Source organism: Cibotium barometz, chromosome 34 (assembly GCF_041138505.1).
Source record: "Cibotium barometz isolate CiBa-2024 chromosome 34, ASM4113850v1, whole genome shotgun sequence".
Lineage (NCBI taxonomy): Eukaryota > Viridiplantae > Streptophyta > Polypodiopsida > Cyatheales > Cibotiaceae > Cibotium > Cibotium barometz.
Genome location: NC_141079.1, coordinates 3,605,749 through 3,631,037, shown reverse-complemented (window position 1 = coordinate 3,631,037; position 25,289 = coordinate 3,605,749). Strand labels below are relative to the sequence as shown.

The 25,289-nt window shown below is 44.8% G+C and overlaps 1 protein-coding gene across 3 annotated transcripts in view; it reads right to left on the bottom strand.

Annotated features, from left to right (window-relative positions):
• Positions 1 to 20,671, bottom strand: part of LOC147618620 (transcription termination factor MTERF2, chloroplastic-like) — a 74,461-nt gene extending 53,790 nt beyond the window's left edge. For 2 of the 3 annotated variants that reach the window (XM_086773649.1, XM_086773650.1), the window contains exon 1: positions 19,998 to 20,655. In XM_086773649.1, coding sequence (XP_086629775.1) covers positions 19,998 to 20,629 — 632 coding nt within the window. In that variant the 5' untranslated portion in view covers positions 20,630 to 20,655. Of the gene's footprint in view, positions 1 to 19,997 lie in introns of all 3 variants that reach the window. The other variant, XM_086773648.1, reaches the window with a different exon arrangement.
• Positions 20,672 to 25,289: the final 4,618 nt, after the last annotated feature.

The following is a 25,289-nucleotide window of genomic DNA, read 5'->3' as shown; positions in this document are numbered from 1 at the left end:
GGTCTTAAACAGGCTCCCAGGGCTTGGAATCAGAAGATTGATTCCTTCTTTGTTCGGACTGGTTTTTAGAGATCGATTACAGATCCCAACCTATATCTCTTTCGGGAACACGGCATGGTTACGATTATCATCCTTTATGTGGATGATCTCATTCTCACCGGCAGTCATGTGGAGCACATTGGCGTGACGAAGGCTGCCTTGTCAAAGGAGTTTGAGATGACTGACCTAGGCTTACTCCACTTCTTTTTGGGATTGGAGATCTGGCAGACTCAGAGGGGGTTTTTCGTCCCTCAGCAACGGTATGTTCATGAGTTGCTTGAGGCCTTTGGGATGGAGAACTGCAAGCTTATTACTTCGCCGATGGACCCAAATACAAAGCTAACTGTTAATGATCCTTGTGAGCCAGTTGATGCCTTGCAGTATTGGAAGCTGGTTGGTTCATTGATCTGGTGCCCGCCCGTATTAGGTGTTTTCTCATTTTTCCCCACTCTCCATATTTTTTCCCCATTTTCCCCTATTTTTACCAGGCATGGCTCCTCGCTGATCCAGACACTGGCCGACTGCTGGTCAGGGTGTCCTGGATACTGGCCAACTGCTCCTTCTGGTCCCCGACCTCTCATGTATGCTGGCCGACTGTGTACAGCTGGCCGACTGGTGGATATAGCTGGTCGTGGACATTAAGGTCCACTCGGCTGTCTTTTCTACAGGCCGACTGCATGTTTGGGGCCATATAAAATGGCCCCATGGCCCCCATACCATAGTATCTTGTATATTCCGAGATCTTGTGTATATAGAGCAGAGTTACACGTCTCTCTCTCATTCTCTTGTGCTGTTTATTTTCTGCACTGTTCTTGCTCTATTGTTCTCAGATTTGGTTATCATCTCCGCTGCGTTCTGACATAACTCTGCTATATACACAAGAGAAAATCCCGGATACAAGATACAGAAGTGTGGGGGGCAAGGGGCCATTATATATGGCCCCATGCTGCTGGTCGGCCAGCATATAGACAGCCAACAGCCTACAAAAAACCCACGACCAGATTTCCCTCCAGTCGGCTAGCAATATACAGTTAGCACACAGGGAAAGTCGGGAAGCTAGTGACCAGTCGGCTAGCATCTGGTACAGCCGACAGGTCCAATACAGCCTCCCACACCTGGAAAAATAGGAAAAAAATAGGAAAAAATATGGAGAGTGAGGAAAATTGAGAAAACACCTAAATCGGGCGGGCACACCCACAACAGAGGCCCTGGTGTAAATATACAGAGACAGGAGATGACTGCTAACACCCCCTCTCAACTCCTGGATGTGGAACCAACCCCCGTGAGCTGAAGTGCCGCCGGAGCATAGCCTGAGGTAGAGACTTTGTGAAGAGGTCCGCTACATTGTCCTCCGTTGAACAATAAAGAAGCACGATGTTACCAGCCAAGATCTTCTCACGAACAAAGTGATATTGTATGTCTATGTGCTTGGTCCGGGCATGGAAGACCGGGTTCCGAGCAATAGCTATACAGCTCAGGTTATTGCGATGGATGACTGTGGGCTCCTTCTATGGAAACCCAATCTCACCAAGCAGTCTCCGCAGCCACACAACCTCGCAAGCAACACCACAAGCAGCCCGGTACTCTGCCTCTGTCGATGACAAGGCAATAGTTGGCTGCCTCTTACTGCTCCATGAAACCGCACCTGAGCCGAGGGAAAAACTGTAGCCTGATGTGGATCTCCTCATGTCTGGATCTCCTCCCCAATCTGAGTCACTCCATCCTTGGAGTCAGACTCCATCCATCAATCCCCCTCCTGTGTAAAAGAGTCCAAGATCTTTCGTACCTTGTAGATACCGCAAGATCCGCAATCCTGCGTCCCAATGAGACTTCAATGACGTCTACATGAATGAGCTCAACAGCCCCACACAAAAGCTCAAGTCCAATCTGGTGTTCAGCAACCAGATCAATGAACCAACCAGCTTTCGGTACAGAGAGGCATCAACTGGCTCACAAGGATCATTCACTGTCAGCTTCGTGTTCGGGTCCATCAGCGACGTAATAGGCTTGCAGTTCTCCATCACAAAGGCCTCAAGCAACTCATGAACATACCGCTACTGAGAGACCAAAAACCCTCATGTGCACAGTGTGTGTCTACCGTGTGCTACACACACACAAGACTAGCTTCGAGGTTTGGGGAAGCTTGGAGCTAGGCAGGCTGATTGGCGAGCTGAGTTAGGGATAGACTAACGGGCGGCACCCAAGTGTGGATGCCCGATGACCGGCCAAGAGCCTATAAAAGGGTGGCCAAGGTTAGTCATTAGTCATATAGAGTCTCGCGTGACTTTGTGAGAGCTCTATGGTTAGGAGCCTGGATCTAGTGCAGACGTGCACATGCTTCATGTAGCCGAGGCCGGCACAGCAGTCTCGAGGCCCGCGAGGGTAGCTTCATGGCGGTATGGGACGTCACAAGGTAGAGATTGGTCGGTACGTCCATTAGCTCGTGGCTCGGTGGGGACAGCCAAGACTTGTGGGCTTGCCCACGGTTGTCGAGGTTGGGGAGGTGAGTCAGGCTTGCACCCCCTTCACGTTTGTTCGTTTGTTGGCAAGTTTCGAGTCTTGTACCAAGAGCGTTCTACGAGGAGATCCTATGGGGATTTGACAGTGGTACCACAGCAAGCCTCGTGAACGAGCAAGTCGGTGTGAGAAGATGAGGTCGAAGAAAGGTATGAGTTCGAGAAGTTTGCTGTTTTTTATGTGCATACTGCTGTGTTTCAGATTAAGTATGTGCTTTTTCATCGAAGGAGCCCGTCATGATGGAGATTGTGGTCTAGTAGGGTTGGTTTGCTTAGCAAGAAGAAGGGCTGTATGTTCTTGAACTGTATGAACAGTTTGAAGAGAGAGAAAAAAGAAAAAGCATGTCGGCTGTATATTTGTATGCGAGAGAGAGAGAGGTAGCGATGGTTGTATCGCCTGTGTGCCTGCTGCTATGTGGCACACCTGAAGTGGCTGCACAGTCCACGTAGCGATGAAGGTAGGCATGCAAGTATGACTGCCGCAGCCTTTATGTTATTCACAAGCAAGCTGTACACGTAGGCGAGTGCAGTCAGCCAAGTGTGTGCAACCAGGCACGCACGTAAGTGAGCAGGCGAATATATCAAGCGCACGCAAGCAGTCGGACTGTTACGTGTAGACTAGCGCAGGTGACAGCCGGTCACAGGCGCACTTCAGTAGGCGGCCAGGTACGATTGCAAGCGGCCAGGCGGCGCACGTGGGCAAGCGAAGAACAGGGGCACAGAAATTAGCAAAAAATAAGCAGTTGACCAGTTGTTGTTTTTTTCGCTTTTGTTTTTTTTAGGAAAAAAAAACAATCGATTGCTTTTGGTACTTTCATATGCGCCTAAGGTTTTTATAAACCCACACTTCGAAAAAAGGGTTGTTTTTTTTTTAAGAAACCCAAGTATTGCTTTATAATTCTTTTTTTTTCTTTTTTATTTTTTTTAAGAAAACAGAATATATATTATTATTATTATTTTTATTTTTTGCCAAAAACACACACACACACACACAAAAGCAAAAGCTACAGTTAGCTTTTGGGGAAGCCTATAAATTCCCCTTAAGCCGGCTTCTTGACACACATCTCTCAAGTTCTCAAGCTCTCTTAAGCTCTCGAGTTCCCTAGCACTCTTATTTGTGCAAGATCAACTTTTCTCTCACCTTGCCCTCTTCAAGATGTCGACCCAAGAATCTGAGTTGAAGCCTCTTATCAAACGTGAAGGCTTGCCGGCTACGGAAGATACCGATGCCGATCTTTTCAATGATTATGTGTCAAAATCAAATTTCCAAGAATTTAAAGTTGCTCTCGAAGCTTCTTCCTCGAAACGTCAAGCACAAATCGCCACGCAGATGCAGGCTTTGCAGAACTCCATCTCTTTGTTGACCACTACCCTATCTACTCTTTCGGGTATGGATACCTTGGCATCTGCTTTGGGCCCCAACATTACTCCGGAACAATTCGGGGGTGAGTAAAAGCAACGTACCAAGGTTTTAGTGAACACTTGGCTACATAAGTGGCAAGTCCATTTTTCAGTTCCATCCAGATGACGATGGGAAAAAGATCCAATTAGCAGCAGGTTTCCTCTCGGGCAAAGCTTTGCTTTGGTGGAAGGAACTCAACCCTAAACCAACGACTTGGGCACAGTTCGAAGACGTCTTCAAGAAAGAATTCCTCAAGAAAGAGGATGACTATGATGTTATTGCCCGGTTTACTACTTTGACCATGACCTCGCAGAACCTCACTTATGAGGTCTATCTCCAGAAATTTAGGGACTTGCAGATGAAAGCTACGAAGATGGATCCCACAACTCTTTTGGGGTTCTTCGTAGCCGGTTTACCCGACTCATACCGTTTACAGGTTAAAAATAACAAATGCAAAACTTTGGACGAGGCCATTCATTCCGCTCGTATCTATGATGATACAATGGTCTCTTCCAAGTCTAAACCCGTTACCGAGCAAGGGAACAAGCACAAAAGGAAGTTCTCCGCACCAATGGCTAGCACGACTGAAGGAAAGTCTTCGGACCAACCTTCGAAGAATTCAACTTTGACACTAGCGAAGAAGAAACGTCTACTTAAGGCTTTGGAGCTCAAGAAGGAGGGACGTTGCTTCATCTGCGAAGAAAAAGGACACGTGTAACGAATGCCCGAAGCAAAAGGGTGCAAAGACCAATGCAGGATCCGAGCCAAAGGCAGCTAATTGACAGGTACGTCAGTTACTGTACTTTCTCGCCCTAGTACATGTTCTAATTGTCTGTTCAACTCTAAAGTTTTTGGCATGCATGATCTTCTCCGAGTTTATGGAGAAGTGAATGGCCATAGAATCCACATTCTTCTAGACCCTAGCAGCTCACCCAACTTTGTTAACTACAAACTTGTGCAGAAATTGGGTCTTGATACAACGCCCAGCGATCATACCTATGAGGTACACCTACCTGCGGATCGGCAAGTATGGGATCGAAAGGTGGAGATGCTACCAATCCGGATTCAGGACTACAAAGATACTCTGGAATGCTATATTATGCACCTAGAATATGTAGACTTGTTATTAGGGATTGAGTGGTTTAAGACTCTTCAAGTCCAGAGAGTGGTCTAGTCATATTTTTTCTTTTGAACATAGGAACACCCAGTATAGTATCTTAGGTGATTGTATACATCCCTCTCAGGGACCTCTTGTAAATACAGTTGATTTTGGTAATATAATGGATTCTTCTTTGTATACTGCTTTCCATTGTGTATTGATTCCACTTTCTTCATTTCTCATACCTTCTATGGATGTCAATGAATTAAGTGTATTTGAAAGCAAAGAATTACAGAAGATACTTGATTCGTTTCAAGATGTATTTCCTAAGGAACTGCCATCGGGCTTACCACCTGAAAGGGCAATAGATCATCGTATTGACCTGATCCCTGGTGCTCACCCTGTTAGTATTCCACCTTACAGGATGAGCCAAGCTGAGGAAGATGAGTTACTAAACAACTCGAGGATTATTTGAGGATGGACCAAATCCGTCCAAGTAAATCACCTTGGGGTGCACCTGTGTTGCTTAGGAGAAAGAAGGACAACACCTGGAGAATGTGTATAGATTACAAGAGATTGAACAAGCTGACAATTAAGAACCGTTATCCTCTCCCTAGATCAGATGACCTGATTAACCGGTTAGCAGGAGCAAAATATTTCACGAAGATAGATTTACGTACTGGCTATCACCAGATACGTATTCATGAAAGGCATGTCGAAAGAACCGCCTTTCACACTAGGTATGGCCATTACGAGTTTCTCGTATTACCTTTTGGGTTAACCAATGCTCCAGCTACTTTCCAACAAATGATGAACGATCTTTTTCGTGAACATTTGGAAAAATTTATGGTTGTGTTCCTGGATGATATTTTGATATATAGTCGTACTCTTGAGGATCACGTTAGACACCTCACGATGGTCTTAACGATTTTAAGACAGAATCAACTATATGCTAAATTAAGTAAATGTGAGTTTTTCATGACAGACATCATTTACTTGGGACACAAGATCATTAGAGATGGATTGAGCACTATGACCGAGTTCAGAAGGTTCTGGGCTGGCCTATACCACGAACAGTGAAACAACTTCATTCTTTTCACGATTTTGTTGTTTTTCTTCAGAAATCTGTGCGGGAGTACTCTCAGCTCACACTACCGATGAGCGACTTGTTAAAAGGTCGTGGACGTAAGTCGAATCAGCCTATCACTTGGAATAACGATCTGGATATGGCCTTTAGACTTCTGAAAGATAAAGTCAAGGAAGCACCTATCTTAGCATTACCCGATCCTAGTCGGCCTTATGTTCTTGAAACTGATGCCAGTGACTATGCTATCGGGGCTGCTCGATTTCAAGATGGTAGACCTGTTGCTTTTGAAAGTAAAAAGCTAGACGACACTCAATCTCGTTGGCCAACCCTTGAGAAGGAACTTTATGCTGTGATTCACGCTCTCAAGGTTTGGAGACACTATTTATATGGCTCCAAGTTTGTGGTATTGACTCATCATCAGTCAATCAAGTATGTGTGTGATGCCGATGATTTGAGAGGAAGGAAAGGTCGACGGGCTGAATTAATGCAAGATTTTGATTTTGAGATTCGTTATAGAAAAGGGTCCATGAATAGTGTCGCAGATGCGCTTAGTCGAATTAGAGAGGTGAATACTTTGTCGTTCATCGAGATTTCTACTAACTTATTTCAGTCATTGAGCTTTGCAGGACTGATAGTTATTTTGGTCCATTTTGGCAGAAGATCCAGAACGGGAGCTCATTGATTGACCAAGACTCGATGACCGAGCAGCCTACCATTCAGGCTGCAAGAGGCCAGTGGATGATTCGGAATGGTTTACTATTCCATAATGACAAAATTTGTGTACCACAGATCCCAGACATTAGGTCCAAGATTCTTAAGGAGTGTCACGACGCCCCTTCTACTGGACACCCTGGGGTACACAGGACATTATCGTTAGTGAAACACTTTTTATTGGCCAAATGTGAAAGGGTATATAGAAGATTATGTTCTCAAGTGTCAAGTTTGTCAAGCAAATAAAGCTGAACGCTTTAGACAGGCTGGGTTGTTGCATCCTTTGCAAATCCCAGGTAATAAATGGAAAAGTATTTCCATGGATTTTATTACCGGATTGCCAAGAACACATCAAGGCCACGATTCTATTTGGGTTGTGGTAGATCGCTTGACAAAAATGAATTAGCAAGGCAGTTTATCGAGCAATTGTTTAGACTGTACGGGTTACCGCAGGACATAGTCAGTGATAGGGACTCTACGTTTACGAGTGATTTTTGGAAACTTGTTTTTGAGAAGTTGGAAACAACTTTGAATTTGAGTTCCTCAGATCATCCTCAATCTGATGGCCAGACTGAAAGAGTGAATCAGATTTTGGAGGATATGCTTCGGGCATCTGTATCCAAAAGACAGAGTTCATGGGAGGATTATCTTCCTATGTTAGAATTTGCATATAACAGTACTAAGCATACGAGTACAGGTTTTAGTCCTTTCATGCTTATGTATGGTTTTCAACCTAGATCACCTGTTACAGTGGGATTCTCAGGACTTCAACATGATGCAGCACGTAATTTTTTGCAAGATATGCAAGAAATGTTACAAGTTGCAAAGGAATCTATTAGAAGTGCTCAAGACCGAGACAGATTTTATTCTAATAGACATCGTTTACCCAGAGAGTTCTCTAAAGGAACGATGGTGTATTTGCCGGTTCCGAACGATTCCGAGACTTTACGAACAGGTCGATCTCCAAAATTATCCCCTAGATACTGTGGACCTTTACGGACAGGTCGATCTCCAAAATTATCCCCTAGATACTGTGGACCTTTACGGACAGGTCGATCTCCGAAATTTCATATTATACGACAGATTGGTTCAGTCGCATATGAATTGGATTTGCCTTCTCATGTGAAAGTTCATCCTGTATTTCATGTCAATAGACTTAAGGAAGTACTGGGTGGAACAGACCAGTTAGTTACTCCTCAAGAAATCATAGATGTCGAGGACATGACATTTGTTCCACACGAACTTGAAAAGATTCTTGGATTTCGTGAACGAAGATTGTGTAATACGCTTATCACGGAATACAAGATCAAGTGGAAGGATCGACTTGAGGAGGACGCTACATGGGAGACATTGACTACTCTTAAGAGATTACCCTGGCTTTTTAGTGAGCTCTTAGAGGAAGGGGAGTATAGCATGTGCACAGTGTGTGTCTACCGTGTGCTACACGCACACAAGACTAGCTTCAAGGTTTGGGGAAGCTTGGAGCTAGGCAGGTTGATTGGTGAGCTGAGTTAGGGATAGACTTGTCAGAATATGCAGCGGAGATGATGACCAAATCTGGGAACACAAGAGCAAAAACGCAGGCAGAAAAAACAGCACAAAAAGAGAGAGATGTAGGCGTGTAACTCTGCTCTGATATACACAAGAAGATCCCGAATATGATACAAATAAGGCATGGGGGCTGAGGACCTATATATACTCCCCTAGAGGGCAGTCGGCCAGCATCAAGAAAGCCCACGACTGAGGAATATGTCCACGACTGCTGAAAATAGCAGTCGGCCAGCTACAGATGCCTCCGCCTAGACAGAACAAGTCGGCCAGCACTCTGATAGCCCATGACTGATGTAGATCCAGTCGGCCAGCTTCAGAGTGCTCTTGGCATCACCTGGCAGCCCTCCCAAGCCTCAGAAAAATGGGAAAAAATAGGGGAAAAATACGGAGTGTGGGGAAAAATGGGAAAACACCTCATAAGGGCGGGCACACCCACAACAAAGGCCCTGGTGTATAAAACTAGACAGGAGATGACTTCTAACACCCCCTCTCAGCTCCTGGCTGTGTAACCAACCACTGGGAGCTGGGGTGCCGCCTGAGCAAATCCTGAGAGCGACTTCGTGAAGAGGTCCACCGTACTGTCCTCCGTCGAACAGAACTCCAGCAAGATGTCATCAGCAACGATCTGTTCACGAACAAAGTGCCTCTGGATGACCAAGGGTTCCTCCAGTGGAAGCCCAAACCTGCAATGTAACCTCCTCATGCTCCGTAAAACTGCTCCTGGGCCTGAAGTAGATCCCCTCGTGTCCGGATCTCCTCCCCAAACTGAGTCACTCCAACCGCGGAGTCGGACTCCATCCAACAATCCCCCTCCTGTGTACAAGAGTCCATGATCCTTCGCATGCCGCAGAAACCACAGGAAACGCGATCCTGCCTCACAAAGAGACATCTGCAACCAAGAGCTCAACTGCCTCATCAGGAAGCTCCCGTCCAATCCGGTGTCCATCAACCAGATCCATGAACCATACAGCTTCTGAATCACAGAGACATCACACTGCTCACAAGGATCAACACCTGTTACGGTGCACAAGCAAGTCCTGGAAACCTGATGAAACTTGTCAACAACCCCCTCTGAATCCGGAACCACAAAGCCTGGAGAAACCACCTCCTTCTGCAAGTAATCACCTGTCACCTGCCTGGCTTTCCGAAAGGTCCCCGTGGAAAGAACATCCTCAACTACTGGAAGTTCTATGTCCCGAACACTACGAGACATCAGAGCATAAGTGACCTGTTCAGCTTCCTCTGACTCACGAACACAAGAACTACCAACCTCAGTACTGGAAAGTTCCTGCCAACTGCTGCCATCTACTGGCAAGCTATCCACCATCTGGTCCCGGAAAGCCCGCTCCTGCAGCGTATCCACACCTGAGTAGCTATTACCATACTGCCACTCATCACAATCTTGAGGACCTGGGAGAGAGATTGCTGAAAGCCTGTAGACTCCATTCTCCACTCCGCCTTCCCAAACCACTTGGCCTGTTGCTTTGTCCCGGAGAGCAACAAAATGCTCATCAAACTCCACCCGTACGCCAGTCTTGCAAACCTGATGCACTGACAACAGATGAAAACCTAGTGCCGGAACATACAACACCTGGGAGGAATGCTTCCCCCCTCTGCCATCGGGAACTATCTCCATCCTGCCCTCACTGTGAACTGGGATAGTGGACGTATCCCCAGTAAGAATATGACCAGAAACCTTACAGAGATCTTGTAAACTGGAACGGGAAGGAGTCATGTGCCTGGAAGCACCACTATCGAGAATCCAATCCCTGGTATCCGTTGCGGAGAGTCCTCCAATCTCCTCCCTGCCTGAAGAAAATGAAGCATCGGTGTCCATCACCTCCAGGTGCACAAAAGCCGGAGTCTTCATGATTGCTGAGGAGTCTTCACCCTTCTCGGTCTTCCGCTTGGGACACTGTCTCCAGTAGTGGCCTTTCTCGCCACAATCATTACAGGTCCTCTCTGCCTTCAGTTTCTCGCGGTCACTAGCGGACATCTTCTCAGAAGACTTCTCCGACGAAGCCTTCCCCTTGCCCGTGTTACGGCCTTTCGACCGTTGGCCAGTAAAGGCCTCCGAACCTCCACCCTGAGGAGGGTTCGTAAATCGTTCCTCCTGGTCCAGGACCATGGGCACAAGCTCCTCCCACGTGATGGTGCTGAGCCTGCCACTGGTAATCAACGAAGAGTAGAATGCTGAGTACGAAGAGGGCAAATGTGACAGCAACGTTATGGCCATGTCCTCTGACGATATCTCCTTCCCAGCCTGGAGAACTTCCTGCTGAAGAGCCTGCAGCTTGTTAATATGCTCCCGCATCGTCGCCGACTTTGCAGGGCTCATAACCCGCATCTGTACTTCCAAAGAAATCCTCTTCATGGGTGATACCCTGTTGTACAGAGAAGCCAAATGCTGCCATATACCTCTGGCCAGCGTCATGTGCTTTACATGATTGATTACCTGTGGTGTGCAGTTGAGGAAAATAAACGAACGGACACTGGCATTGACGCGATCCCACATCTGCGTCTGGGACTCCCGGTCCTTTCGGGTTGACGGTAACTCCCCTTCCTCTACTTCCGGCCGTGGAACACCAACAACGACGAAATCGGCGAGGTCGTAAGACTCCAAAACGGATTCCATCATCACCTTCCATATGCCGTAGTTGCTCCCGTCCAACTGACGGTCCACCGGAAACGTGGGGAGTGTCGGGATCTTCACATGTCTCTCGGCCATCTCAAACAGATCTGCCATAGCGGGGAAGTATTCTGAAAAGGGTGGGTGGGTGGGAACAAAGAAGAACTGATACCTGCAAGTGGCTGTCCAGCAAATCAGCCCGCCTTCCTCTTGCTTCTCCTCTTCCCGAACAGTCCAGAACAGTCCACCAATCAGCCACAAAACAGCCCCCCTCTTGCTCACACAAATCCCAAGACCTATCTAGAGCCTAGGCTCTGATACCATGTCAGAATATGCAGCGGAGATGATGACCAAATCTGGGAACACAAGAGCAAAAACGCAGGCAGAAAAAACAGCACAAAAAGAGAGAGATGTAGGCGTGTAACTCTGCTCTGATATACACAAGAAGATCCCGAATATGATACAAATAAGGCATGGGGGCTGAGGACCTATATATACTCCCCTAGAGGGCAGTCGGCCAGCATCAGGAAAGCCCACGACTGAGGAATATGTCCACGACTGCTGAAAATAGCAGTCGGCCAGCTACAGATGCCTCCGCCTAGACAGAACAAGTCGGCCAGCACTCTGATAGCCCATGACTGATGTAGATCCAGTCGGCCAGCTTCAGAGTGCTCTTGGCATCACCTGGCAGCCCTCCCAAGCCTCAGAAAAATGGGAAAAAATAGGGGAAAAATACGGAGTGTGGGGAAAAATGGGAAAACACCTCATAAGGGCGGGCACACCCACAACAAAGGCCCTGGTGTATAAAACTAGACAGGAGATGACTTCTAACAAGACTAACAGGCGGGCACCCAAGTGTAGACGCCTGATGACCGGCCAAAGAGCCTATAAAAAGGGTGGCCAAGGTTAGTCATTAGTCATATAGAGTCGCGTGACTTTGTGAGAGCTCTATGGTTAGGAGCCTGGATCTAGTGCAGACGTGCACTTGCTTCATGCAGCCGAGGCCGACAGCAGTCTCGAGGTCCGCGAGGGTAGCTTCGCAGCGTATGGAACGTCACAAGGTAGAGATTGGTCGATACATCCATCTAGTTAGCTCAGCTCGTGGCTCGGTGGGGACAGCCAAGACTTGTGGACTTGCCCACGGCTGTCGAGGTTGGGAGGTGAGTCAGGCCTGCACCCCCTTCGCGTTTGTTCGTTTGTTTTGCAGGTTTTGAGTCTTGTCCCAGGAGCATTCTACGAGGAGATCCTATGGGGATTTGACACTCTGGGTCTGCCAGATCTCCAATCCCAAGAAGAAGTGGAGTAAGCCTAAGTCAGTGATCTCAAACTCCTTTGACAAGGCAACCTTCGTCACTCTAATGTGCTCCACATGACTGCCGGTGAGAATGAGATCATCCACATAAAGAATGATTAACGTGACCATGCCGCGTTCCCGAAAGAATAAAAGATGGGATCTGCAACCGATCTCTGAAATCCAGTCCGGAGAAAGAAGGAATCAATCTTCTGATTCCAAGCCTTGGGAGCCTGTTTAAGACCATACAAGGCCGGCCTTAACCTGTAAACCATCCATTCTGATCTTGGAACCACAAAGCCTGGAGACTGCTCAACATACACCTCCTCCTGGAGGTCACCATTAAGGAACGCAGATTTGACATCCATCTGATACACAGGCCACCGCTGAGAAGAAGCAAGGGCAAGAATGGTCTGAATCGTGGTCATCCTTGCTGTCGGTGCAAAGGTATCCTCATAGTCGATGCCTGGCCGCTGAGCATAACCCTTAGCCACAAGTCTGGCTTTGTGTTTGTCCACCGACCCATCTGACGCATATTTGGTCTTAAAGATCCACTTGACACCAATGACTGGCCGTTTCGACGGCCTCAGTACCAACTCCCAAGTATTGTTCTTCTCAATGGCATCCAGTTCCACCTGCATGGCTTTCCTCCAAGTATCCTATGCAAGGGCTACCTTGACGGAAGTGGGCTCTTTGTCCCGCATGATACGAGACATCAAGGCATAGTTCAGCTGTAAAAGCTCCGCTGAATGACTTTTATCACGGACTCTGCGCGATCTTCGAGGTCTGTCCTCTGTGGTCCATTCGGAGGGAAGCTCCGTGACACCGGACTCCCGAAGGGTGTCCACTAACCACCTGGGTACTTAAACAGACCGCGGAGCCTCTTGCTGCTGCGGGGGCTCAACTCCAGCTGCGGGCTCAACCTCCTGAACTGACGGAGGTTGTCCAACTGGAACAATAGATTGGAAATCATCATCAGAATCCTTTGGGTCTCCAAGAAGTGGCGGCTCATCAACAGTGGAAACCGGAACATGCTCATCAAAGACCACATCCCTGCTGACAACCACCTCGTTCCTCTCTGGATCATATAACTTGTATCCCTTGGAAAGAGTGTTGTATCCCACAAAGATAACTTGTATCCCTTGGAAAGAGTGTTGTATCCCACAAAGATAAGCTTTTGGGACTTAGAGTCGAGCTTCCCCCTCTGCTTCTTCGGAATGTGAACATACGTATCGCTCCCAAACACGCGGAAATGGGAGACATCAGGTTTCCTGCCAAAATATGCCTCAAAGGGAGTCATCGTCGGTACTGAAGTTGTCGGAGACCAGTTGAGGATATGGATAGCCGTAGCCACAGCCTCTTCCCAAAGTGGACGAGGAAGATCACGAGCATCGTCCTCGCCATCTCCACCACAATCCTGTTCTTTCGTTCTACTACTCCATTCTCTGACAGCGAACCTGTATTGGCCAACTCCCTCTTGATGCCATGTTCCGCACAAAATCTCACGAAAGCATTAGAAGAAAATTCACCTCCTTTGTCACCCCAGAGAGTCTTCACCTGCAAGCCAGACTCTTTCTCCACCATCACATGCCACTCCTTGAACTGAGCAAAAGCTTGGTCCTTCTGAGAAAGGAAATAAACCTATGTAAATCTAGAACAATCATCAACAAGCAGCATGAAGTACAAAGAACCTCCCAAGGATGTTGTCTGCATAGGTCCACACAAGTCAGTGTGTACCAACTCCAATGGTTTCGAAGCCCACCTGGAAGCCTGCTTCGGAAAAGATTCCCTATGCTGCTTACCACGTATGCAAGAACTGCAGCGTCCTTGCCTGCTGCCAACATCTGGCAAGCCAACCACCATCTAGTCCCAGAAAGCTCCCCGCAACGCATCCACATTCAAGTGGCCAAACCGAAAGTGCCACAAGTCACCAACCTGAGAACCTGTCAAAGAGGAGAGTGCAGAGAGTTTGTATATACCATTCTCCACACCGCCTTTCCAGACAACCTAGCCAGTCTCGCCGTCCCGTAAAGCAACAGAATGCTCCTCAAACTCTACCCGGAAGCCAGTCTTGCATACCTCATGCACTGACAATAGATGAAAACCAAGTGCATGGACGTAAAGAACACGAGAGGAATGCTTACCCCCCTTGCCATCGGGAATGATCTCCATCCGGCCCTCACTGTGTATAAGATTCATCACCCACATCTGAACTTCCAAGGAGATCCGTGATACCTTGTTGTAGAGAGAAGCCAAATGCTGCCATATACCTCTGGCCAACGTCATATGCTTGATATGATTGATTACCTGTGGTGTGCAATTGAGGAAAATGAAAGAACCGACTCTGGCATTGACACGATCCCATAACTGTGCATGTGCCTCACGTTCCTTCCGAATAGAGGGTAACTCCCCTTCCTCTAACTCCAGACGTGGAACCCCAACAACAATGAAATTAGCAAGGTCGTAAGACCCCAAAACAGATTCCATCATTACCTTCCATATGCCGTAGTTGTTCCCATCCAACTGACGGTCCACTGGGAACGTGGGGAGTGTCGGGATCTTCACGTGCTTCTCAGCCATCTCAAGTAAATCTGCCATTGCGGGGGTGTAACTGAAAAGGGAGAGTGGGTGGAAAAAAATGAAGAACTAAACCTGCAAGTGGCTATCAAGCAAATCAGCCAGCGGAATTTCCTCTTCCCGTACAGCCCAAAACAGTCCTCCAATCAGCAACACAAACAGTCCCCCTCTTGGTCGCACAGTTCCCAAGATCTTCCAAGAGCCTAGAGCTCTGATACCATGTTAGAATATGCAGCAGAGATGAAGACAAGATCTGAAAACACTAGAGCAAGTGCACAGCAGAAAAACACAGAAATGAAAAGAGAGAGAGAGAGAAGCGTATAACTCTGCTATATACACAAGAGAAAATCCCGGATACAAGATACAGAAGTGTGGGGGGCAAGGGGGCATTATATATGGCCCCATGCTGCTGGTCGGCCAGCATATAGACAGCCGACAGCCTGCAAAAAACCCACGACCAGATTTCCCTCCAGTCGGCCAGCACACAGGTAAAGTTGGGGCAGCCAGTGACCAGTCAGCCAGCATCTGGTACAGCCGACAGGTCCAATACAGCCTCCCACACCTGGAAAAATATGGAAAAAATAGGGAAAATATGGAGAGTGGGGGAAAAAATGAGAAAACACCTAAATCGGGCGGGCACACCCACAACAGAGGCCCTGGTGTAAATATACAGACAGGAGATGACTACTAACACATTCATCATCTCGTACCACATCATAGACATCAGGTACCATCTGCTACTGCTGCTATACCGCTGACCAGCACTCCCTCATACTATATATAGGTTAACCTCATCATTCATCATCTCGTACCACATAACAGACATATCAGGTACCATCTGCTGCTGCTGCTCCTGCTGCCAAGCCCTACACCACATTGCTTCATCATCGCCTGACAGTACAGCACCTCAGCGTTTACTGCTGGCCACACCTTGAAACAGCAGCCCACTCTCTGCTATAGGCCACACCGTGGGACAGCAGCCCTCTCTTCTACATTCAGTACATCAGCATTACATATCTGTTCATGGGACAACAGCCCTCTCTGCCACATAGATCACATCAGCGTTACATATCTGTTCATGGGACAGCAGCCCTCTCTGCTCCAGTAGAGCATTTCAATGTTTTATCTTCAGCTCATGGGACAGTAGCCCTCTTTGCTACATAGAGCACTTCAGCGTTTTTCCTCAGCTCACACCATCGGGACGGCAGCCCACACTCTGCTACAGTATAGGACATCATCGTTTTATCATCAGTACTCTCTGGGACAGCAGCCCACTCTCTGCTACATCACACCATCGGGACGGCAGCCCACTCTCTGCTTATCTTCACCATCGACACCACTCGGGACAACAGCCCAGTCTCTGCTTATCTTCACCATCGACACCACTCGGGAAGGCAGCCCTCTCCGCTCTTCACCACCCCTCAGGTACGCAACACCCTTGTCACGAGAGCCTGCACCCTTTAGGTACGTAGCACCCTTGTCACCAGAGCTTGCACCCTTCAGGTCTTGCAGCACCCTTGTCACCATAGCTTGCACAACTACACCACTCAGGACGGCAACCCTCTCTGCTCTTCATCTACCAACTCAAGTACCACAACACCCTTGTCACCGGAGCTTGCATCACGTCATCTTCTGTTGCCACTACCACCTTGGAGTGCCTATGCATCCACCGACGCAAGCCGTCAACACCGATCACCTCTCGAGTGCTTTGCCTCACATCGACACGAGCCTTCATCACCGACCATGCTTCAGCTCCGACATCATCTCTGCTTATGCACTGGTCTTTCTACTCAGAGTCACCTCACATCAAAGGGCTCTTGTACATATGTTCACTCACCATTATATATAGACTCACTCACCTATTTCATGTTGTGTTGTTTTGCTCTGATCTCTCGTACATCTAGTCCTTTCGTCCTTTTTCCCTCACTCACTGACTTTCTGCTTTACCTCATCCCACTCTTTTTGCACATCTGCTTCAAAGGTTTTGCGGGTAGAAACTTCTTGTTGAACATAACCTTGAAGTCAGTCCATGTCTTCGGCCCAGTTCCTTCTTGTACCACCTTTAGCCACCAATTCAAGGCAGCATCCTTCAAGTGCATTTAAACCATGCAAAGCTTGGACTTTTCGGAGAAGTCATCTCCTCCAAAAGCGGCATCAAATTGCTTAATAAAAGATGAAGCTTTTTTTGTATCCCGCTTTCATAGAAAGCATCGAACTTGACACTCTTCTTCCCTAGCTTGAAGTCGACTTTGCCGGTTGTTGTAGGCTCCTTTGCCTTCCTTTCTCTTAGTCGTCCCAAAGAGGCTACATCCAAGAGAGCAAGCCTAGGAATAGCCTCCCTCTCTTCTCCACGAGAAACAAACCTAGTGGTTCTAGATCCTTCCGCAATGGTGATTCCTTTGGCACATCTGCTTCAAAGGTTGCGAGTAGAAACTTCTTGTTGAACATAACCTTGAAGTCAGTCCATGTCTTTGGCCCAGTTCCTTCTTGTACCACCTTTAGCCACCAATTCAAGGCGGCATCCTTCAAGTGCATTTGAACCATGCAAAGCTTGGACTTTTCGGAGAAGTCCTCTCCTCCAAAAGCGGCATCAAATTGCTTAATAAAAGATAAAGCTTTTTGTGTATCCCACTTACCATAGAAAGCATCGAACTTGACACTCTTCTCTCCCGGCTTGAAGTCAACTTTGCCGGTTGTTGTAGGCTCTTTTGCCTTCCTTTCTCTTAGTCGTCCCAAAGAGGCTACATCCAAGAGAGCAGGCCTAGGAATAGCCTCCCTCTCTCCTCCACGAGAAACAAACCTAGTGGTTCTGGATCCTTCCGCAATGGTGATTCCTTTGGCACGAAGATAGACCTCGGCAGCTTCAACTCCTTCGGCTTCGATGGCTCTATCCTTCATGAAGTCTTCAAACATTTGAACCCTTTTGTTGTCATGTTCCCTTTTGGCTCTTCAAGCAAGGAATTCTTCATCCCTAAACAAACATCTGAATTGCTAAAAATCATTGTACTCTTCTAACGACATGGCCTCGATCTCATGAGTAATGGATCGACGACCTTGATTGCCATCATAGTTGTTCCCATCCTAAAGTCCTAGATCAGCCTCATAATTATTCCCTTCATTAGGCCCTTGGTTGCCCTCTACTCTTGACATGGCTGTCACCCCAAGAAAGATTTCTCGAGAGTCGAGAGAAATCCTACTCTGATACCACTGTAAACCCAACGGGGCGTGCTATGACAAATTCCACCAAATATCCAAGAGAGAGAAAAAATAGAGAGAGAAGATATAGAGAGGGAGAGTGTAGGGTTTAGAGAACTTTGCACAGGGCACACAATGAGCAGGGAATAGGCCCTGCCCCCTTTCAGGAATTTATTCAGGAACAATCCACAAGCTCACAAGCCAGGATCAATACATCAAAGAATACAAAAACAAATAAATATGCTGACGTAGAAACCAATGTCGTAGTCGATGTTGAAGCACGAGATCCGGTTGCTGAGCACCCCGGGGATGGTCCACGAGATCCCTCACTGGGCTAGTACCAAATTCAAGGGGAAAATTTACCCAAAACTTGAGCAAAAGCACAAATTCTCCACAAGTTTGATCTTCCCGCACAAAATCCAACGTACCCCAAGCTGGTAAATGAGGTTCACAAGTGATAAGTGTAGATGACGAAGTTTATGATAATCAGAAGCAGCAGATTAGATGCCCAATCCGGAGTAGAAACAGCCCAAATATAGGCCGTACAAATGTGTGCGGACCAGAACAGATCCATGTAGCAGCACAACAACAGCCAATTGCCGTGGAACATCACGCCGTACAGTTCCGTACGAACTATACAGATTCGTACAATGTATGGCCGGATAATGACATGGCATAGGGTGACGTCAGCAGCGCTCTGGATACCTGTGAGGGTTCTGCTTTGTGCCGCTAGCCATGCTTTTGTTTTACTTTTTGCTTTGTTTTTCTCTCTCACTTTTACTATAAAATATTATTCAAAGAAGGCCAACTTTTCCTAATGCTTTTGTGCTTGGCTTTTCCAACTTTAAACTTTTCCCAAGCGCTTTAGGGCCTTGCTTTTTGGCCCTAGAGTTGCTTTTTGAAAAAGCAACTTTTTCTTTTCGGTCCCGCTCAATACCCTCTTGCCAATGATGCTACTGGCTCGTAGTCCACTCAGTTTGCTTTTTTTCTTTTCTCTGCTTTTTGACCAAAACTCGTGCGTTTCCATGTGCAAATCTTATGGTCCCTGTCCCAATATCTTCTTCCACTAGTCCCTCAATGGCGAGTAGTGAGAACTATCTGGAGAATCCCGTGGAGAGGGGCTCCCTAAAGGAGACCGTCAGGGACACGAATGGTGTCTTTCCTGCTGACTATGACGATCCCCTTGGCCAGAGAGTCGCTCTTCTATAGGCCTCAAACACTGGAGAAATGCAAATGATTATGACAATTTTGCTACGCACATATATATATGCACCTCAGGTGCTAGTAGGCCAGCAATAATCATGTCGGCCTCTTTTTATTGTCCACAACTTGTTGTCCAATGGGCGGGTCCATGTGGGCCAGTTTCGAGGTAGCCCGTACACCCGCCCGCCTCTATTCACTGCCCTGCGCACCCTAATCCTACTACCCTGCTAAAGATCCCTTTGGCTTTGCGCACCCCAAAAACTGAAGAAATGCAGATGATTATGACGATTTTGCTACTGATGTCCATGGCAGCAAATGTCCATGTGCCAGAGACAGCGAAGATTTGACGAGCCAGATGGTGAATTCTTGTCATCATACATCTGCCATGGATGAAGTTAAAGACCGCCCACTGGCAAGTCATCAATAATGTTCAATGTGTGAGTATGGTGACCACCATACCCAACTGCACTGTTCACACATTAGCATGTGAATCCCCTTCCAAGGGAGGAGTTCTGCAGCAATTATGAAATTTGAGAAGGGTCGGTCTTCGTGATAATAGAGACTAGTATGGATCCACCACCATGTGTTTTAGGTTCTCCATTGCTAAGCATCACCAGAAACTTGCCAACACCATCTCTACATGTTCCTAGGTGATATAGAAAAACTCAATATCAAAGAAGAGGCTGGAGAGACTAACCTTACTGTTTTGGCTACCCCAGTCTGTTCGATGTAAAGTCGGGCGCGGTAGGAAAAGGGGGCATCGACATGCTCGGGGGTTTTCTTGAGAGCAGCAGCTTCAATCATGACATGGTCTATGAACTCTGGCATGCTATGCACCACACTCCTGGAGTAGGTGGGCCCCAGTTTCTCACCCTTCAGAGACTCCATCAAGAGCTCCTGCACAGTTTCCCTCCTCTCTCTGAGAGACCTTCTCAGCCGCAACTCTTTTTCGGACGGACGAACACGGTTCTGTCCTGAGATTAGGGTTTGTAAGGCTTCATGGGCGGTGTTAATCTTGTCAGGTTTTCCGTAGATTGAGGCAAAGTCAAGAGGTGGGCTCGCTGGAAAGCCCTCTGGCATTCCTGCTAATGATGATGACGATGTTGCTGTTGCAATTGCTGTCATTGCGTCCTCTTGGCGATGCTTTTCTGCTGTTCTTGTTTTTGCATTCTGAGAAACCAGTCGAGTTGCAGACTGATGGGCTCCAACAGCTTGCTGCTTCGAGTACTTCCTCAGGCTTACACTAGGGGTGTCATGGGGAGGGGGCAATGCAATCCAAGGTTTGAGCCCAACTGTCAAAGGTATGTCCAAGCAATCCATTGGCGCCATAGCCACGCTTCAGTCTACTACACCGATCAGCCGAATGTTTTATGGTAAGAGAGGTGTGTGTATATGCACTTATTACCTTAGTTCAATTAATTAACTTTTTAAAAGGAATAATTGAATTAACTTCAAAATTTACATTATCAAAAACCTTGTAGTCTATCAAACAATTTCAAAGGCTACATGTGCTTATTATAAAACTTGCCACTAGAATTGCTTCCAAAAACACCTTGTTTGTTTTGGCAAGGAACTCCTAAGCATGGGTGAGGGTGAGAATTAGGTGATGTCTCTCTATTATGAAGATAATGCTAATGCATATCACAGAGCTTGCTTATTGCAAACTCGTGGAGTTGTTGGCCAACCATCATAGTACCATAGGTGAGAGGATGTTGTTCATTCTAGGCTCCCTTCAACAAAACCTTTACTTTCTTCTTATTATAATTAACAACTTAATTTTCGAGTTTGAGTAAAATGGCAAGCATAGAACCAACTACTCAGTTAGTGGTAATACCTTTGAATACCTTATTGTTTCTCGCCATCCAAACGGCATGTAGTGCCTCAAACCAAATTATATTCCAAGTAGTAATGTGCATTCCATGAGTATCAAAGAGGGTCTATAATTATGCCAACTAAAAAATAGAGGCCCATATGCCTTGGTGTCGAGGCAAGTTTTAAAAAAATGATTTGTATTTTCCACCTCTCACCCTGTTGCATGTACCATCTCTAATGCTCAATTTTTTAAGGTCGTGTCCCTTATCAATGGAGAAAATAGTTTTCTTGCTAAGATTAGACATACTATTTTATGAAAGTAAACTACATCAAGTCAAACAAGTAAACTACATCGAGTCAAACATTACTTTAGTGAACCCTTGAAAAATGATAAATTTAATATGGAAATGGATTCTTGAACTAATGTTTTATTATAATGCCATATAAGTTTATTATAGTAATCCACATGGGAAATACTTTGGGCAACAACTAGTCTAATGTATGCTTAAGCCATAATTTTTTATCTTGGGAAACAATTTACTTACCTGAAATCTTTTACAACCATTTTACTATAGAGCTACATGTCTGTTTGTTTATGTCTCCTTGGTGTGAGATAAAAATAGCCTCGCTTTAATGGATTTGAATATTGTCCCCTTAGGTAACCATGTAGTAGATTCTTCAAGTCTCAGTCAGAAAAAGACAAGATGATTGCATTGTCATATCAACCATATATGATGGTGATCTTTACACCATAGCCTTGTACATTAATTTAATATTAAACTTGTTTATTGACAAAGTTTATGGTGAGTGTAATGGTAGATAGAAATAAATTGAGTTTCCTATACATCATATCATTTAGATGATTAAGTTTTTCATGTATCAATTTTTAAATGTTTTCAAGAGATATCTATTTAAGAGAAAGCACTCGTAAACCTTGCATTTATGTCAGCTATTTTAACTTTTGATATATCTCTTTCATAGGAGTTGTGTAGCATAAGTAACATGTGAGTTATACTATTATTTAGGAGCATAATCTCAATGTTGGAGCAAGAGCTACCATGCAATGGGAGTTGTGTAGTATAAGTAACATGTGAGTTACACTATTATTTAGGATCACAATCTTAATGTTGGAGCAAGAGCTACCACGCAATGTGTGCTAGTGTAGGGCCTCATCATTCTCATCTACTAATATACAGCAAAAGACTTATTCTAAGGGTAGAGCGACTTAATTGGGGCCTTTGTTAACCCATTTTAAGGTTAATAATTCTATATCAAATAGCAAAGATGAAGATACCAAAGCATGTATGTTCAATCTAGGAAGCAACAATGTTTAGATAGAATACATACGGGAATCCTGTTCCAAGAGCATGCGGTAACAACCTATGAATGTACTTCACACATATAATATGAGATTAAGCATTGTATAAGCAAATAGGCCACTTATGAGCCTTGAGTGCTAGGCTCTGACCAGAGTTTACTTATGGCCTTGTATATAAGTCACTTTTTCTCCTAATGCAATGTTCTCTCCCATTGTGTAGTAGATTATTACTCTTGCTAATTACCTTCTCCCATTGTACATAAGTCACTTTCTCTCATAATCCAATATACTCTCCCATTGTATAAGCAATAAATACTTATCAGCCTTGGGCAGCAAAGGCGGCGGACCATAGTTTAAGTGTATGTGAACACTTATAGTCTTTTATATAAGTGATTTTCTCTCATAATATAATATACTCTCCCATTATGCAATAGAGTCTTGCTCTTACTAATCCTCTTATTAATTAACTTCTCTAATGCATGCTAGTGAGTATGTGTGACTAATTTTGAGGTGAGAGGAGGGACGAGGACCACGGTGGTGTGACAACACACACGAGAGATAGCGACAAAAACTGCTACCACGAAGGTGTGGAGCTGTTAAAGCGATGTGCTTGAGCTCCACCATTGGAAAGACTTCCACAACAATTGTAGCTTATGAAGGTTAACTCTTGTGAAAGTGTTTATAAGAGTGACCGGAATAGGCCATAACATTTTTGGTGCCACTAAATCTTGTCTTTTTTTGTTGTTTTTCTCTAAATCTATGTATATCTCATTGCCCACACTCTCTAGTAGTGGATTCCCATAAAAAATAGTTGGGTTGATGGAGATTTGTGGTGATTTTGCTCTCTTTTTATTCTTTTTTTGTTTTGTTTTGAAAACAGTGTGATTTAGCTTAATTTCTTGCTTAAATTGTTACTGTTGTTGTGTTAGATTAATTTTAACAATTCATCCACATAAGTTAATATATGCTTAGAATATAACATTTACATCACATTAAGCATTGGGAAGCATTTACGTTTTGCTCTCTTTTGTATTTTTTCACGTAGACTTTAGATGTTAAGCTTTGCACTTCCAATGAGTTTTTTGTTGTATCTGAGTAGGTTAGAGTGTTAGCATACATTTTAGTCAGCTTAATCATTAAACAAATCATTAAAAACTCTTATTTTTCATTAGATATACTAATTGGACTGGTTTTCATATGAAGAGAGTGTGATTAGTGAAGACAAAGAGCGGAAAAACTCAAAAATTTAGAAATTTTAGTGGTTTTTGGACTAATGTAAGCATTAAATACACTAACTAGAGTGTTTTTATATTAAGGAAGTGATTAATGATGATAAAGAGTGAAAAAACTCTAAAAAATTAGTGGTTTTAAGTTAATGTGAGATTATTAAATTGATTAGGAGTGCATAGAGTGCATTTTGATGTAATAATGCACCAAATTAGCCCATAAATTAAGGATTTTAGCTCTCTTTTGCATAGTTATGCATAAGAGAAGATCCCATAATTAGAAGCTCTTTTTATTTTCAATTTTTAATTTTTATTAATTTATACATTAGGTAATGCACATATCTTAGTAATTCAATGCTTAATCTAATGATGCGCTTAGATGATGTGTGAATTAATTAATAATTCGTAGTTAACTAATAATTAATGATTAATTAAAGCCTCTTAATCATCCAAAAATTAGTGAAATTGTTAACCTTGAATAAAGTCCTAATCACTATTTTCCACAATTCATTAGTGGCTATGAGAAGATGCCTAGTGAGTTAGATAATAGGATCCACTTTTGGGTGTAGTTTTATGACATGTATAAGAGGGGTGGAGGAGGGGTGTAAAAACAATTTTTTGTCTCCCACTTTTCTTTTTGGGAAAACCTCATCTTCACACTAAATTAAAATTTAAAACCACTTCCTCTATATAAATCGGATTCCAAAACCACTATTAAAACTCAAAAAAATAATATTCTCTCTCTAAAATTCACCCATAGTTTTCTCTCTCTAGAAAATTATCCACACCAAGAGATATTCATGCCAACAATGACATGAAATACCTAAGAAGAAGAAAAAAATTGAGATATTTGCACCAATGGTAGCATGAAAAACCAAAGATATTCATCTATGAAAAGCTTCATTATCACGACCATGAAAAATCGATGAAAATTTTTAAAAATCAAGATACTCACACACCAATGCAACGTGAAATACCAGAGATATTCACACATGAAAAACTCAAGTTTTTCATGACTGTGAAAAACGTGAAAAAAAAAGAGATATACACAAAAACCATAGATATTCACGGATGAAAACTTAGGTTTTTCGTGATGGTGAAAAACTCAAGGGAAAAAAATGAGATACTCACATTGATGGGGCGATGAAAAATAGAGTTATACATAAAAACCATAGATATTTACATGCAAAAACTTAAGTTTTTCACAACCGTGAAAAACTTGAGGAAAAAAACGAGATACTCACACCGAGGTGGTGTGAAAAACCAAAGATATTCACGTGTAAAATAACTTAGGGAAAAATACTCACACCGACGGTGGCGCGAAAGACTAGAGATATTCACGCGTGAAAAACTCGAGGGGAGGGGGGGGAAAAGAGTATAAAAAGTATCCATGTTCAAGGCCCGTACTCCCAAACCATGAGATCGGTGATCGTGTTCTAGTGCTCATCTTCAAAATCTTTCTAGGCTCTTTAAATCTTTCCTCGGGCAGACTAGGCTGATTTCATCATTTTAGTCTCGACCAACTAACGCAAAAGCCAAAAAAAAACATTAAAATCAACAAAATCAAGCTTGTGGACCACTTTTTTTTACTATTGTTTGAGATACCAAATGAAAGAATTTTGACATGGTTAAG